At 41.7% G+C, this 13137-nt stretch overlaps 1 protein-coding gene across 1 annotated transcript in view; it reads left to right on the forward strand.

Annotated features, from left to right (window-relative positions):
• LOC147884725 (uncharacterized) overlaps positions 1 to 12693 on the forward strand; it is a 134713-nt gene extending 122020 nt beyond the window's left edge. The window contains exons 12-18 of the mRNA XM_087397210.1: positions 10154 to 10294; positions 10610 to 10756; positions 10882 to 11013; positions 11112 to 11211; positions 11734 to 11903; positions 11952 to 12461; positions 12619 to 12693. Of these exons, the coding sequence (XP_087253336.1) occupies positions 10154 to 10294; positions 10610 to 10756; positions 10882 to 11013; positions 11112 to 11211; positions 11734 to 11903; positions 11952 to 12461; positions 12619 to 12693 (1275 nt within the window). The remainder of the gene's footprint in view (positions 1 to 10153; positions 10295 to 10609; positions 10757 to 10881; positions 11014 to 11111; positions 11212 to 11733; positions 11904 to 11951; positions 12462 to 12618) is intronic.
• Positions 12694 to 13137: the final 444 nt, after the last annotated feature.

Genomic DNA, 13137 nt, shown 5'->3' on the forward strand with positions numbered 1-13137 from the left:
GAACTGGCGATCAAACGTGAGGGAGAGCTTGCAAAAGGTACGAAAAGCGTATGGATGAGCATACCGTACATCCTAGGACACACCCCTCTGAGTCCACATGAAGCCCAAATCAGCCCCCTAGTTTAGAGTGTCATCGTCCACCACTGATCCAAGGGACTGGCGAGGAAAGCAACAAAGGAGAGCAGAGGAGAACTGGCGATCAAACGCGAGGAGAGAGCTTGCAAAAGGTACGAAAAGCGTATGGACGAGCATACTGTACATCCTGGGACACACCCCTCTGAGTCCACATGAAGCCCAAATCAGCCCCCTAGTTTGGAGTGTCATCGTCCACCACTGATCCAAAAGCCATTGGACTTGTGCCAATTAATGTGGGCACCTACTGCAATACAAAACAAGTTTGTGTTGGTTCATAGAGAAAGCAATGAGGCACAATGAACAAATCTTTATTCAAGAGTGGTTACATATATAGGCAACTGCCTCCATGTTGGTAGATCCCAGATCCACGATCATCTCCATGATTATCTCAATCAATCACCTCCTATGATCACTCACACATCACACCAACCTGACATACCTAACTGCCAAGTTACTAGAACCTTCTGGCACACCTACACTCACACACTCCTTGCATAGGACTCCAAGCCCATAGGCATACACACACACACATATCAATTTGCCCCTTCATTCCCCCCCACAAATTGATGACCTCATCCCTCAACATTAGTACATGGGATTCTCCATGGCTTGCCCACCATCACGTGGCAACACATATGGTCCCAACCTATGACTCACTCTTAGGATTCTTGGTTTACAACCGGGAGATAGACAATGACTATGTATGAAAAGCCCAATGAGTCCAACAAGGAAAGAATCTCAAAAGACTAACAATCATTTAAGGATGGACTATCCATGGCAGAGAACCATTCTTGACGTCACACACTTTTTTTTTTGTGAAACCAGTAACTATAAAATTAACATTAAATCAATGTACATGACATTAGACTCCAAAAGAGAGCCTAATGAAAGAACTCAAAAACAGTGAGAAAACACTTCAAGGCTAGTAGCATCCAAGTCCCTCGCAGCATAACTATCATATAAAGATTGCTTGAGGGACATTCTGAAGAAAGCATATGCCTGAGGAAACTGTTGTCCCATCCTAAAATGCAATCTGTGTGTCCAAATAGTCCATAGTACCCAAAAGCGAGCCCAATGAAAGAAAAGAAGGAATGGAGACATCTGAGATGAGAAGCATCCAAACATCTAGAAGAGTTTCCCGAATTTGATAGAGGGAAACTGAAGCCGCAGCAAATGAGAGACATGAGTGATTAATATTCGAGAGTGCGGGCAAGACCATAACAAATGGGGAACTGTCTCACGGTGATGAGAGCAACGGGGGCAGAAAGAGGAAGCAATACAACGTGCTTCTAATTTCACCCCAATGAAAAAAGCTCACACTATACATCTCCAAAAGAAAAGCCTCTGTTTCAATGGCAATATAGCTTTCCAAAATTTCTTGAGTTTTGATTGCCACCAAGATAAAGGCCTATCCAAATTCCAAAGAGTGTTGGCATGCTTATCAATCCATGGTGGTGGAAGAAGAAATTTGTAGACCATCGAGGATGTCAAATTATGCATTGAAAGTGAACAGGTAGCTAGAGACAAGGAATGTTAGCTCTCGCAAGTGCTAGCATCTCCCGCATCTGAACCACAAGTTCGCGGCACTAGGCACTTTCTGAGGTACTCCAACTGTAGTTGGATTCACTGGTCTATAACCATAGTTCAACTCAAATGGACTGAACCCTGTAGAGGAATGTTTTCTATCATTGTAGGCAAATTCTAACAATGGCAGCCACTTGTCCTATGTATGTTGCCTCACTGACAAATATGCTCTAAGCATATTCTCTAAAATTTGGTTGATTCTTTCCGTCTGACCATCCGTTTCTGGATGATCCCCACTACTCATTCCCAACTCAGTCCTTAGTGTCTCAAACACTGCAGTCCAAAAATGACTGGTAAATTTGACATCCCTGTCTGACACTATGGATTTGGGTAATCCATGCAAATAAAATATATGTTTAATAAACAAATCCGCCACTTGCGGGGCACTAACAGACTCTCTAGTTGGAATGAAGTGAGCCATCTTTGTAAGACGATCAACTACCACAAGGATAGAGTCATATCCACCTTGTGTCGTAGGTAGACCTACAATAAAGTCCATGGAAATGCTCTCCCACCTAGCTAGTGGTATTTCCAAGGGCTATAAAAGTCCGGGTGGCTTCACCCGCTCTACCTTACTTACCTGACACGAAAAACAACGTGTCACATATTCATGAATATGCTTTTTCATCTTTGGCCAAAAGAAATCTCGTCTCACGAGATCATATGTCTTCTCGACTCCTGGATGTCTTGCACATGGGCTATCATGGCATTGTTGAATGACTCTCTACTTGAGATCATTCTGATTAGGTACTACCTTGCCACTTCTTTTCAGCATACCATCTCTTATGGTATATCTTGCATAAGTTTGGCCTTTTCTGGATGCTAGGTCATCCTTTTCCCCGGATTTGAATACATGAGCCTTAGGCCAAAGGCTCTGGACAAACTCGTCCACCTTTTAAGTTTCTCTAATCTCGATCATTAGAGCACTCTCTAATACCGTGAAACTCATATTATGCATAATGCGTGACAACGCATCAGTAACTTTATTATCCTTCCCTCTTCGGTACCGAATCGTCAAGTTAAACTCCCGCATGAGTTCTGCCCGCCTAGCTTGGCGGCCTCTCAAGTCAGATTGTTTACAAAAATGTTTCAGAGTATCATGATCAACATCAACATAAAACTTTGACCCATACAAATAATGTCTCTATGTTTTCAGAGCATGGACAACAACATACAACTCTAATTCATGAGTTGGCCAATTTTGTTGAGAGGGAGAAAGCTTCTTGCTTTCAAAGGCTACTGGCCTTCCCTCTTGGAGGAGAACTGCTCCTACCGCAATGCCACTTGCATCGGTTTTAAAGAAAAACGGTTTCTGGGGATCAACTATTTTTAACACCGGTCCTGAGACCATAGCTTGTTTTATGAAGTCAAAACTTTCCTGTTGATTCTGTCCCCATATAAAAGATACTTTATCTGAGGTCAGATCAGTCAATGGCGATACTATTTCGGAATATCCTTTGATATGCCTTCGATAAAATTGGACAAATCCCAAGAATGATCGCAAAAAGCGGTTAAACTCTGAGGGATTGGCCAAGTCAGTATCGCAGCCACTTTCTTTGGATCCATTTCTACACCCTCAAGAGTAATTATGAATCCTAAATATTCAAGTCTTACCATACATAGTATACTTTTCTTTTTATTTACATAAAGACTGGCTTTTCTCAAAGTACTGAACACTATTCTTAACTGTTCGTACTACTTAGCAACACTTTTGCTGAATATAAGAATATCATCAATAAAGTGTACTACAAACTTTCCGATATACGGATGTAGTAAATCGTTCATAAGCATGACGAATGTAGCTAGAGCATTGGTAAGTCCAAAAGGCATTACAAAAAACTCATAATGTCCAAACCTACTTCTAAAAGCGGTTTTATGCACATCCTCAGCTCTAATACGTGCCATCGGATACCTGTGCTTAATGGTGATATTATTCAATGCTCTGTAATCTATACAGAGGCGAAAAGTATCATCTTTCTTCTTCTTTAATATCACTGGCAAAGCAAAAGGTGAGAAACTTGGTTGAATCTACCCCAACTTGAGGTATTCTTCTAGTTGTCTTCGTACTACTGCTTCTTCGGTAAAACTCAACCTATAGGGAGGTCTATTTATAGGTTCTGTCCCCAGGATTAGTTCAATCTTATGCTGAACATTCTGCTCTGGAGGTAATCCATAAGGTAACTCATCCCTAAAACAATCAGAGAACTCCTCTGTTATTTGATCAGCCAGCTTAGCCATCTCTCCATTTTGGGCAACATTAGTGCTAGCGGAAGAATCATCAATTGGCTCTATCGATGCTGTACAAAGAAACAAAAACTCTTATTGAGCTTTTCGAATTTTCATTACGGAAACGAACGGTCCTTGAGGTATACCTTTTTCACCTCGTAAGACATACAACACATCATTCATCTTGAATTGATAAATGTGTTTTTTTCAATCTATGGCTAGATTCTCCCTAGAATGCCAAGCCTTACCTAGGGCTATGTCTACATGAGCAAGCTTTGTCATTTCAAAATCAAGCTTCTCAGCATAGTCCTGAATTCAAAGCTCCAACTGAGTAACCCTTTGGTCCCATACTTCAGTTGAACTTCCATATGCCATTCTGACTATATATGCATAGTCAGATGGGCTAGTCTTTTGTTTCAGCCTCGTTACAAGTTTGGAGTTAATTACATTATGTGTTGACGCTGAGTCAAACAACACAATGACATCATGATTAGCTACTTGCCCTTTCATCTTAATTAACTCCGTATCATTAAAGGCTGTATACCCCGTTGCTGCGGGCTTTGATAGGACATTATCAGGTGCACTAGTTACTAGCTTAGCAATAGACACACATAACAAAACATGTACTGACCTTTGAGAAGATCCCGCTAGTTGAATTTGCATCTGTTCTGCTCTAGGACTTCCCTCCATTTTCACGTCGCATTCTGAGATCACCATCTCAACCATCCGACAATCTTTGTTTCGTGGACAATCTTTTCACTGATGAGGCTGAAGGCATCCAAAACACAAGCCTTCTCTCCTCGCTTTTTCTCTTTGCTCTGGGTTCAAAGAAGACTTCGACCAAGCCCGGGCTGCCATTGGTGTTACTTATCTATTCATTCCAATGGTGGTACTTGATTTAGGAGTCTTGACTGGTTTCGCCTGCTTGGCTTGACCACTAGGTTGTGAGGCACTCCCTTTGCTAATCCACTTCTTCTTAAACCCAGTTTTCTTCGGGTACTCATACCGAGTCCCAACCTACACAAACCCACTTGGTGTGTCCTCTTTTGCATCCTCATAGTTTAGGGCTATGGCAATTGCTTCATTAAGCGTGTTCGCATACTTAGCCTGAACTTCCATCTTGATCCGATCATTCAATCCAAAGATAAAATCTTTTACCTAGATTGACTGAGGTAGAGGTTCATAAACTTTCATTACACTTTCTCTGAACTTATCAGTGTATTCTTCCACTGATAAATTTCTCTGACGAAGATTTCGATACTGATCCCAAGCTCGGGATGCTTCGTCAGGAGGTAAGAAGTGTTTTCTAAATTCTTTTTTAATCCCCTCCCAAGTAATGGATGCCAATCCATCTTTCTGCTGTTTTATCCACCACCTATCCGCTGTCTCATTAAACATATGGGTGGTCTCGTGGATTTTCTTCATATAATTTTTGATTTCACAAATGGCGAAGGCCTCGTCCCATTTGTGTAACCAGGTTTCTATGATATCGGATCTACGGTCAGACATCCGACCAGAATACTTTTCTAGCCTATAATTGGCAATATTAGATACCTTAGCCCTCCTAGGCTCGACCGTATGAACACTGGATTCAGGCTCCATTGGATCTTTACCTTTCTCTTTACGAGATGGTCTGGTAGACATACAATGTACCATTTTTCTGAGCTCGGATTGCCCTACATTTGCTTGTAACTAATGCGCTAAAATCTGTTGCAAGGCATCCTCCAATAAGGCAATTCTACTAGACAGTGTATGGCCTGTTGGGCGCGACACCTGCGGGGTCGGTCGAACTCCTGACTCTATGGGATCCACCCTAGAAGCTTCTTCTTCTACCTCCATTTAGGTCGATGGATGTTTAAAAAATAAAAATAAATAAATAAATAACAAAACACCGCTTGAAACTGTATTTACAAATCGAAAGTCCAACTTCCAAATTTATAGCTAACTAGACATCAGAGACCACACTGCAATCAAAACCCACTTTTCCCTAGACTAGGGAAACTCCTGCAATTTGAAATAACTCAAACAAAGAGGCAAATAAACAAGCACATACTCCAACAAAACTTAGAAGGCATAGAAAGCTCCCTGATCATATTTCTGCTGCACGAAGAAATAACTTATCCCTATAAGGTTGTTCCAACACGTATTTATGATCTGACTTGTGACCACGAACATGCTGTACTGTCTACCCCTTCCCACGAGCTCACAACCAAGCATAGTCTTAACTCGTGTCGAGCGACTAAGTGCCACCAATGAAGGCCTAGCTCTGTGGGCTACCAGGTCCCATAGTCGAGCCCACGACTAATAAGTCCTTTATACTGTTGTAATGCCCGAGCTTTACATAGTAATTGACTGACAACCTCTCACAACCAATGTTACTTCGTGACACTTCAGCACATACGCAGATCGACGCCCTTCGATTGGAGTGCATAAATAATACGAGGCGAGCGTTTGCACTGTAGATACTACGAGGACCCAAATCACAAATATCGGCAATGTTACGCTTCAGCCTTTGTTGTTAACCAAATTTCCGCCAGCTAATCACGACACCATTTAATAGACTTTGTGCCTCATCTGATAGCTACCGAATCCATGACTTGCAAAATCCATAAGATTACGACAGCTAGTCCCTCCACGCGATGTCATGGAGTCCTGAAAGTAACCACCGTAAACCAACGTGTGCGTCACTCTTAGTATTTTTTCTCAGATTCTGTAAGACAGGATCCCCGCTCCTCTACTGGCTGCCTGGTGGTATCACGCTAAGGCTTAACAAAAAATCGGATCAACAATCCGACGCATCGCCAATCGTTCCCTCACCGTCCACAGATCGCCACGCTAATGAACCCTTGATCCAACCCAATCACTTGCTGCTCTGATACCAAAGTGATACGTACAAATCTCTTTTACTGGCATATATTTCACACCAATCACGGGCATAGGCACACAGATTATCCTCCCAACCAACCTTGATGGTAGCAAGCTATCAAGAAGATTACATTACATGAAAGCTCCTGCTTGCCAAACCCCAACGAGCCCCAATTCCCTACATGGATCTAGTATGCCACATGTCTTCATTCTAAGGTACCTCCTAAATGCATCATTTACCCCTCTCTTGGGATATCATTGAATCATTTGCCCCTTGGCACATTTAATGCATTTAGACCCTTTAGCCTTAGATCCACCTAGTCTAGTGCCATATCACCCTCACCAAGGACCTTGACTTTAATTCCTTTCTGATCATTTACGTAAAGCCCAACAAATATAATACAAATATTGATCCTTTAAAGGAAAATGTCGACCGACCCTTCTGAGGTCATGTTACCTCAACTTGAGCGTAACACCTACCCACGAATCTAGAAGACAGGGAAAAATCTTGGTTAACATCTATCTATCTGAAACGAAGCTGAGTTTCTCATCATGGTGTATTTGCATCATCGACCCAAAATCTAATAGGCTTGTGCTAGTTAAAGAGAGCAAAGTCCTATAAGGCTGCCCTAAAGCAACATAAATTCTTGAGAGAGACTTGTAGGAATATGGTTATGTTGTTGCAGTCAAGGAAATCCTTGTCATTCCTTATGGGAAGATGAAGTAATCTCTGTTTGCAACCAGAGGAAGTACCTCATCGCCTCACCTACGAAGATATAAAGAAAGGGAGCCATATTTGATTAGAAGCTTGCACCTTATCGTAAGGTGCCATTTAAAGTGTTTCATGCCTTTTGCAACACAACTAATCATAAGGTGCTTCCATCGGGAACCTTTTTAAATTCCCTGAACTATCGTGACGTCACTGCAACTCCTTCTGCATGGCTTTCAAGTTCTCCTTATATGCCTCAAACTCAGCCCTCTCACACCTCTCTTTACCACCTTGCCTTCTCTCAGCCCCCTCTCAACTTGCATGCCCTCTTAACTATCTCTAAACCCCTTGCCCTCTTTCAGCCCTTCGTCACCCCTTGCCCTCTTTTAGCCTTCTCTCAATCTCTTATCCCTCTCTCATTGCCAGTTCCACCCTTCATTCTCAGCCCCCACTATAAGATCGCTCATGATTTTGTTGCTCTTAATAACCATTTCTACATGTCAATGTTGCAAGTCATCTATGTGTGTCCTATGTTTCTCTACATCTCATGTGAATATATCCCCCCCTCCTCTCTTTTTCCAAACTTCAGAAATAAAATTCTTCCAAAGCTCACACTGAACGTGCCTTGAATGTTACACACCTAAAGACTTATACAGCCATGAAGGAAGCAAGTGGGTAGCCTAACCAGTCTACCACCCTAAATGAGAACCTAGCTCTGAGCTCAGTGATGAAGTGAGAAAACTTCCGAGATCCAATGCTTAGTGACGCCCATGCCTTGGAGAGTTTCCTCCAATCCACCATGCCATAGGCCTTCTCAAAGTCAAGTAAAAGCATGGTCAAGGATGGTTGTGACTCTCCTTGTCACATTCAATTGCATGCCAAAAGGAAAGATATTATAAAAAATGCTCTTGCTCTAGACGAGCAAAGCGTGTTTGTGTATTGCGAATGAGGTCAGTTTGGATGAGATGGAGTCTAAAGCTTACTGCCTTAGACAATATTTAGTGCCAAGGGCGGTGATAGGCCTCCACTAGGAGATGAGGGTCCCATCCCTTTTTGGATATGGTAAATGAGTCCCTCTGAAAGGTAGGGAAGCATGATACTACTAGCCCAAATCTTTTGGAAGGCTGAAGTAATAAAATCTCCGTTACCAATGAAGAAGGAAAATGTGATGCTATCATCACCTAAGAACTTGCCTTTCGGCATGGCAAGAAATGCCGTGCTGAGCTCTTATGTCATCAAGGAGGTCATGTGGAGTGCATCAGAGCATCATGTCCTATAATCTCTCAAAGGCCACCTATTGGTCCTCTCTAAGGTCAATTGCCCAGAAAGCACCTGCATTAGAGCAGCCGGTTGGGCTAGAGAGTCATAAAAGAGAGACGTCATGTTCATGTGCTCGAAGTGTGCTTGAAAGTACTCTCTCTATGTACTTGACAATGATGCATGCACTCTAGTTGATGATGTATATGCTCTTGGGTTTTGTAATGTCAGACTTTCTCATTTGGTTCCCTTGTGAGTTTTTGAAGGCCTCATGCCGAATCTGAGCCTAATTGGTATTGAAGATGATTATCTTGGTTTGAAATAGGTGGACCTTCATGTTCCGTCTCTCACAAAAGGTCCACAAAGATGTTTAAATGCATCCATAGTCCCTTTGTTGTGTTTGAGATCAATATCATATCATCAGCATAAAGCAAGATAGATAGGAGGGTCTATGCCAAGGTCTATCCAACGAATCTCTCAACAAAAGAAGCCAACTTATTAATGTAGTAGGAGATGAGGGGCGTCCTTGTTTCATGCCAATGGTGCTGCTCACCTCCTCTGACAATCCTTGTGTGGTGGTGAGCCATGGTATTAAATTAGAAAGCTTTCCCGGAAATCTACAAAGTAGCAATATACTCTTTATTTCAAATGTCTAACTTCCTTTATTGAGGATGAAAATGTGGTCCAATACTTGGCCAATCTCTCGCATGCTTGCACTCTCGGTACAGTCACTGATATGTGTCTCAAGAGCTGATCCGTAAATGTTTGGCCATCAAATGGATAACCATGATAATCCAGTTACCTGCAACCTGGGGATCCCCCACCTTGTGAAAGGGTATGATAGAATTTGTGGTTCAAAAGGTGAGAAAGACTTTGCAGAATGCTTCATTGAAGACCTTGGCCAGGAGTGGCCAAGGACTCTCAAACCCGTGGATGAGGAGTTTTGCTTGAAGGCCCTCCTGATCATGGGCCTTGGTGAGAGGGGGTGCAAGGACGTGAGAGCAGACAAAATAGAAGAGGGATGGGCTGGGATGGATCTTGGATCATGATGAACCCATGTTGCTACCAAGGTATATTTTCTAATTATATTTGGCCATCTTGATAGCTGGCCAGATGTAGTCCACACAAAAGAAATGAATTTTCTCCTGGAAAGGAAAAAAGGATAAAGATTCTATATGTTTATTTATAGAGCAGATATGAATGTTCTGTCTTGAAGTGTCTAACATCCTTACTGCATGAATGCTCTGTCTTGAAGTCTCTAGCATCCTTATTGCATGAATGTTGTGACGTAATTTGCCACATAAATTTAGTGCACTGTAAGTAATCTGAGAAGCAAGTAAATTCTGCTTTCTAAGCCTGTAATGATTGTTCTTGCAGAAGAAGTTACAAATGAAGAATGCTGAAGATACAGCTGAAGAGGTCCACTACACCTTGGAAATTCAAAACATGGAACAAGCTGTGAAGGATCTTCAGATTGAACTTGCTGAAAAGACGTCACACCTTAAATCCTATGAGAAGGTTCTGATTCAAGCTTTGCAGTTTCCAAACAGATATAGTGGCATCTGTTTGACTGTTGCATCAGCAAGAAATGAGAACTTTGAGGGACACATTTTATAATCTTCTGTAAATTTGAATATGCAGAAGTGGTAAAGCATAAGCATCACTAGGATTTCAAACTCTAGTAACATATTGTGTTGCTGATGTGATTCATGCCGCAGTTTTTCAGATTTAAAATAGCAGTATCCCCCAAAAAATGACAAATTACAGGATTTTCGTACCCATTTAAAGTGGCTTGAACACAAGAAATTTGAAATATATGGTTACCTTCTACAGGCCCTGCAGGAGACAGCAGAGAAGCTTGAAGGAGCCTCAGATGAATCTCAAGAAAAACTGAGCAGTGCATTTGAAATTGCCAGCTCATTAAGGAAGCTACTAAAAGATCGCGAAAACCAATATGCTGCACTAGAGGGAAACTGCAGGGTATGCTGAATTGTGCAAAGCATTAATATTTCAAGCAATGCAGACCTCTTATTTACCTCAATCTTCGACATTTCCTATTGACAATTAGCCATGTTTGGTCATGTTGATTAATGTTTGTCATACAGAGAAGGGAATTGGAGTTGGGAGAAGTGCAGAGAAAGCTTGCTGTTGCAAATAACACGTTCTTAGAGACTGTAGAAGCCCGTGACTTCCGCATTCGTGAACTGGAGAATATGCTTGCACAAAAACAAGCTGAAGTATAGACTGAATCAAATTGCCCATCATTTTGTGTATGCCACTTATTTGAAACTTGCAATATCGTACATTCACATGTTGTCTGCTTATGTTTAAACAGATATATGAGACACAACAGGAAACACAAGACCTTCAAGTAGCACTTGATGCTAAAGATAATCTTGTCAGGAAATTGGAATACGAAATCAAACTCAAATCAGGCAAGCTATTTATCCTCTGATTATCGACACCCTGTTTCTATACAAGGCATATGCAAGATCCAGCCTTCCGTTCTGAAAGGATGAGCTTTTGATCTCAATGTTGGCTTTCTAAGTTGATATGTGAAGTATAGTATATTTCATCTATTTCAAATTGCTAAAGAAAATTAAAAAGGCAAAGTCCATATCGCAGCTCAAAAGTTAGACTTCTTTCAAATATAATGCACGATGCTAATTTATGATGGGATTAACTAGGCCATGCTTCAAAATATTTGATGTTTATCTGGGTGTCAGGCCGTCTAGGGGCAATGAGGGCTGAGCTGTACACACTGATGAAAAGTGGGCATTGCTATATGCCATTGCTGGCTGTAACCACAAAGATTGTTATTGGGAATTACTTTTGCTTTCGGGTCGATGAAAAACCATCTTTTCTAGAGTTTGCTGTGTGCCAACGATGTTAAAGTTAATTGGTGAGATACTTGATATCCACATTTGTTGATGCCCTTCTTTTGGTTCAATTTCCAGATCAAGAGCTGCATAGGTCAAAGAATTTTGTGTCAAGCTTGAGCACATGGCCAATAGGACAATGCGATGCCTCGTCTGGATTATTACGAAGTAATGTTCATTCCATTCAACTGAAGGAATCAATGAGGCATGTGTATACACAGGCCAAAGCTGCACTGCAACAGGGAGAAGTCTCTGAGGGAGCAAATTGTTTAAGACTGCCTTCTTCCAAGTTGCAGAAAAAGGCTGCTGTCCATTGGGACTCAGTAAGTGGGTCTGATCAAGACACCTGTGACATTTTAGGTGACCAGCAGGCAGGTGAAGAGGTCGACTCACCAAAATCTTTGGTTGGTGAAGCTGTTCATCAAGATCCATGTCCAGCTACTGTGCTGGAAAAGGCTGCAAATTTGTTAGCATCGTACAAGGATATCACAACTGAAAGGGTGGCCAGCCCAAATAATTTTTTGCACACCATAGAGGTTCCAGAACAGGAATCTGGCCAGTCGGCAGACTGGGAAACATCCTTTTCCCTTTTCTCCTCTACTAGACCTTCCCCAGGAGATATTGCAGTACCTTTTGGGCTGGATCTAGAAAGAACAGCTGACGAATCTACTATGGGAAGGACAGGTAGTGAAGGATCCCTTCATACGGGTGTGAATGGTAGCCCTGGAGCAGTAGATGGCCTTCATGTCGAGATTCAAAGATTACAAGCTCGTATTATGAGTCAGTTACGTGATTCTCAATCAGAGGTACAGTTTATCAAATTGGAAGCTAACAGGAGAATCCAGCCCGACCTTTATATGATGTCGTCTATGCACACAAAACCCCAAAATATGGTTATACTGCTCTGCTGATCTTTTTTAATAAATTGTGCAAAATTTCATGTTTGTTACTTATGCTATGCAGGAGAAATCAAGAACGAGTTCACAGCAGAGAGGCAGCCTCATTACCCTTAAAGGGCAATCAAACGACAACAAATGAGGTCCATATGTTGTCTACAGACTACGGGTATATTTCGGCATTTTGCTAGTGGACGTGGGAAGGGAATGTTCCCTTTACCTAGGGTTCTGAACTTATATCAGTCTGTAAAATGGATCCTTTATTTTTTCTGGCTTCATGTCCCAGAAAGCAATGTTGTACCAAAGATAGATTAATTGAATCATGTTATTTTCTCAACATATACAATATTGTCTACTGGCCCTATCTTATGCCATGTGCATAAAATAGTCTTATTATGCCAAGTTGGTTTTGACGAAGCCATCTACTGGCAGTCTCATCAATCATGCTGGGGCTCTTATCAATGAGGGATGCAACCTGCAGATGTGATGATGAATCCTGATATAATCAAAAAAGGATATTATTGCCACATCTAGTGTAGCTCTCTTCATTTTGAGGACTGAACATGGCAGAACTTCAAGGGAGAGG

This window comes from Dipteris shenzhenensis, chromosome 26 (assembly GCF_047967505.1).
Source record: "Dipteris shenzhenensis isolate YYH24624 ecotype China chromosome 26, Dip_SZ_1.0, whole genome shotgun sequence".
In the NCBI taxonomy this organism is placed as follows: Eukaryota; Viridiplantae; Streptophyta; class Polypodiopsida; order Gleicheniales; family Dipteridaceae; genus Dipteris; species Dipteris shenzhenensis.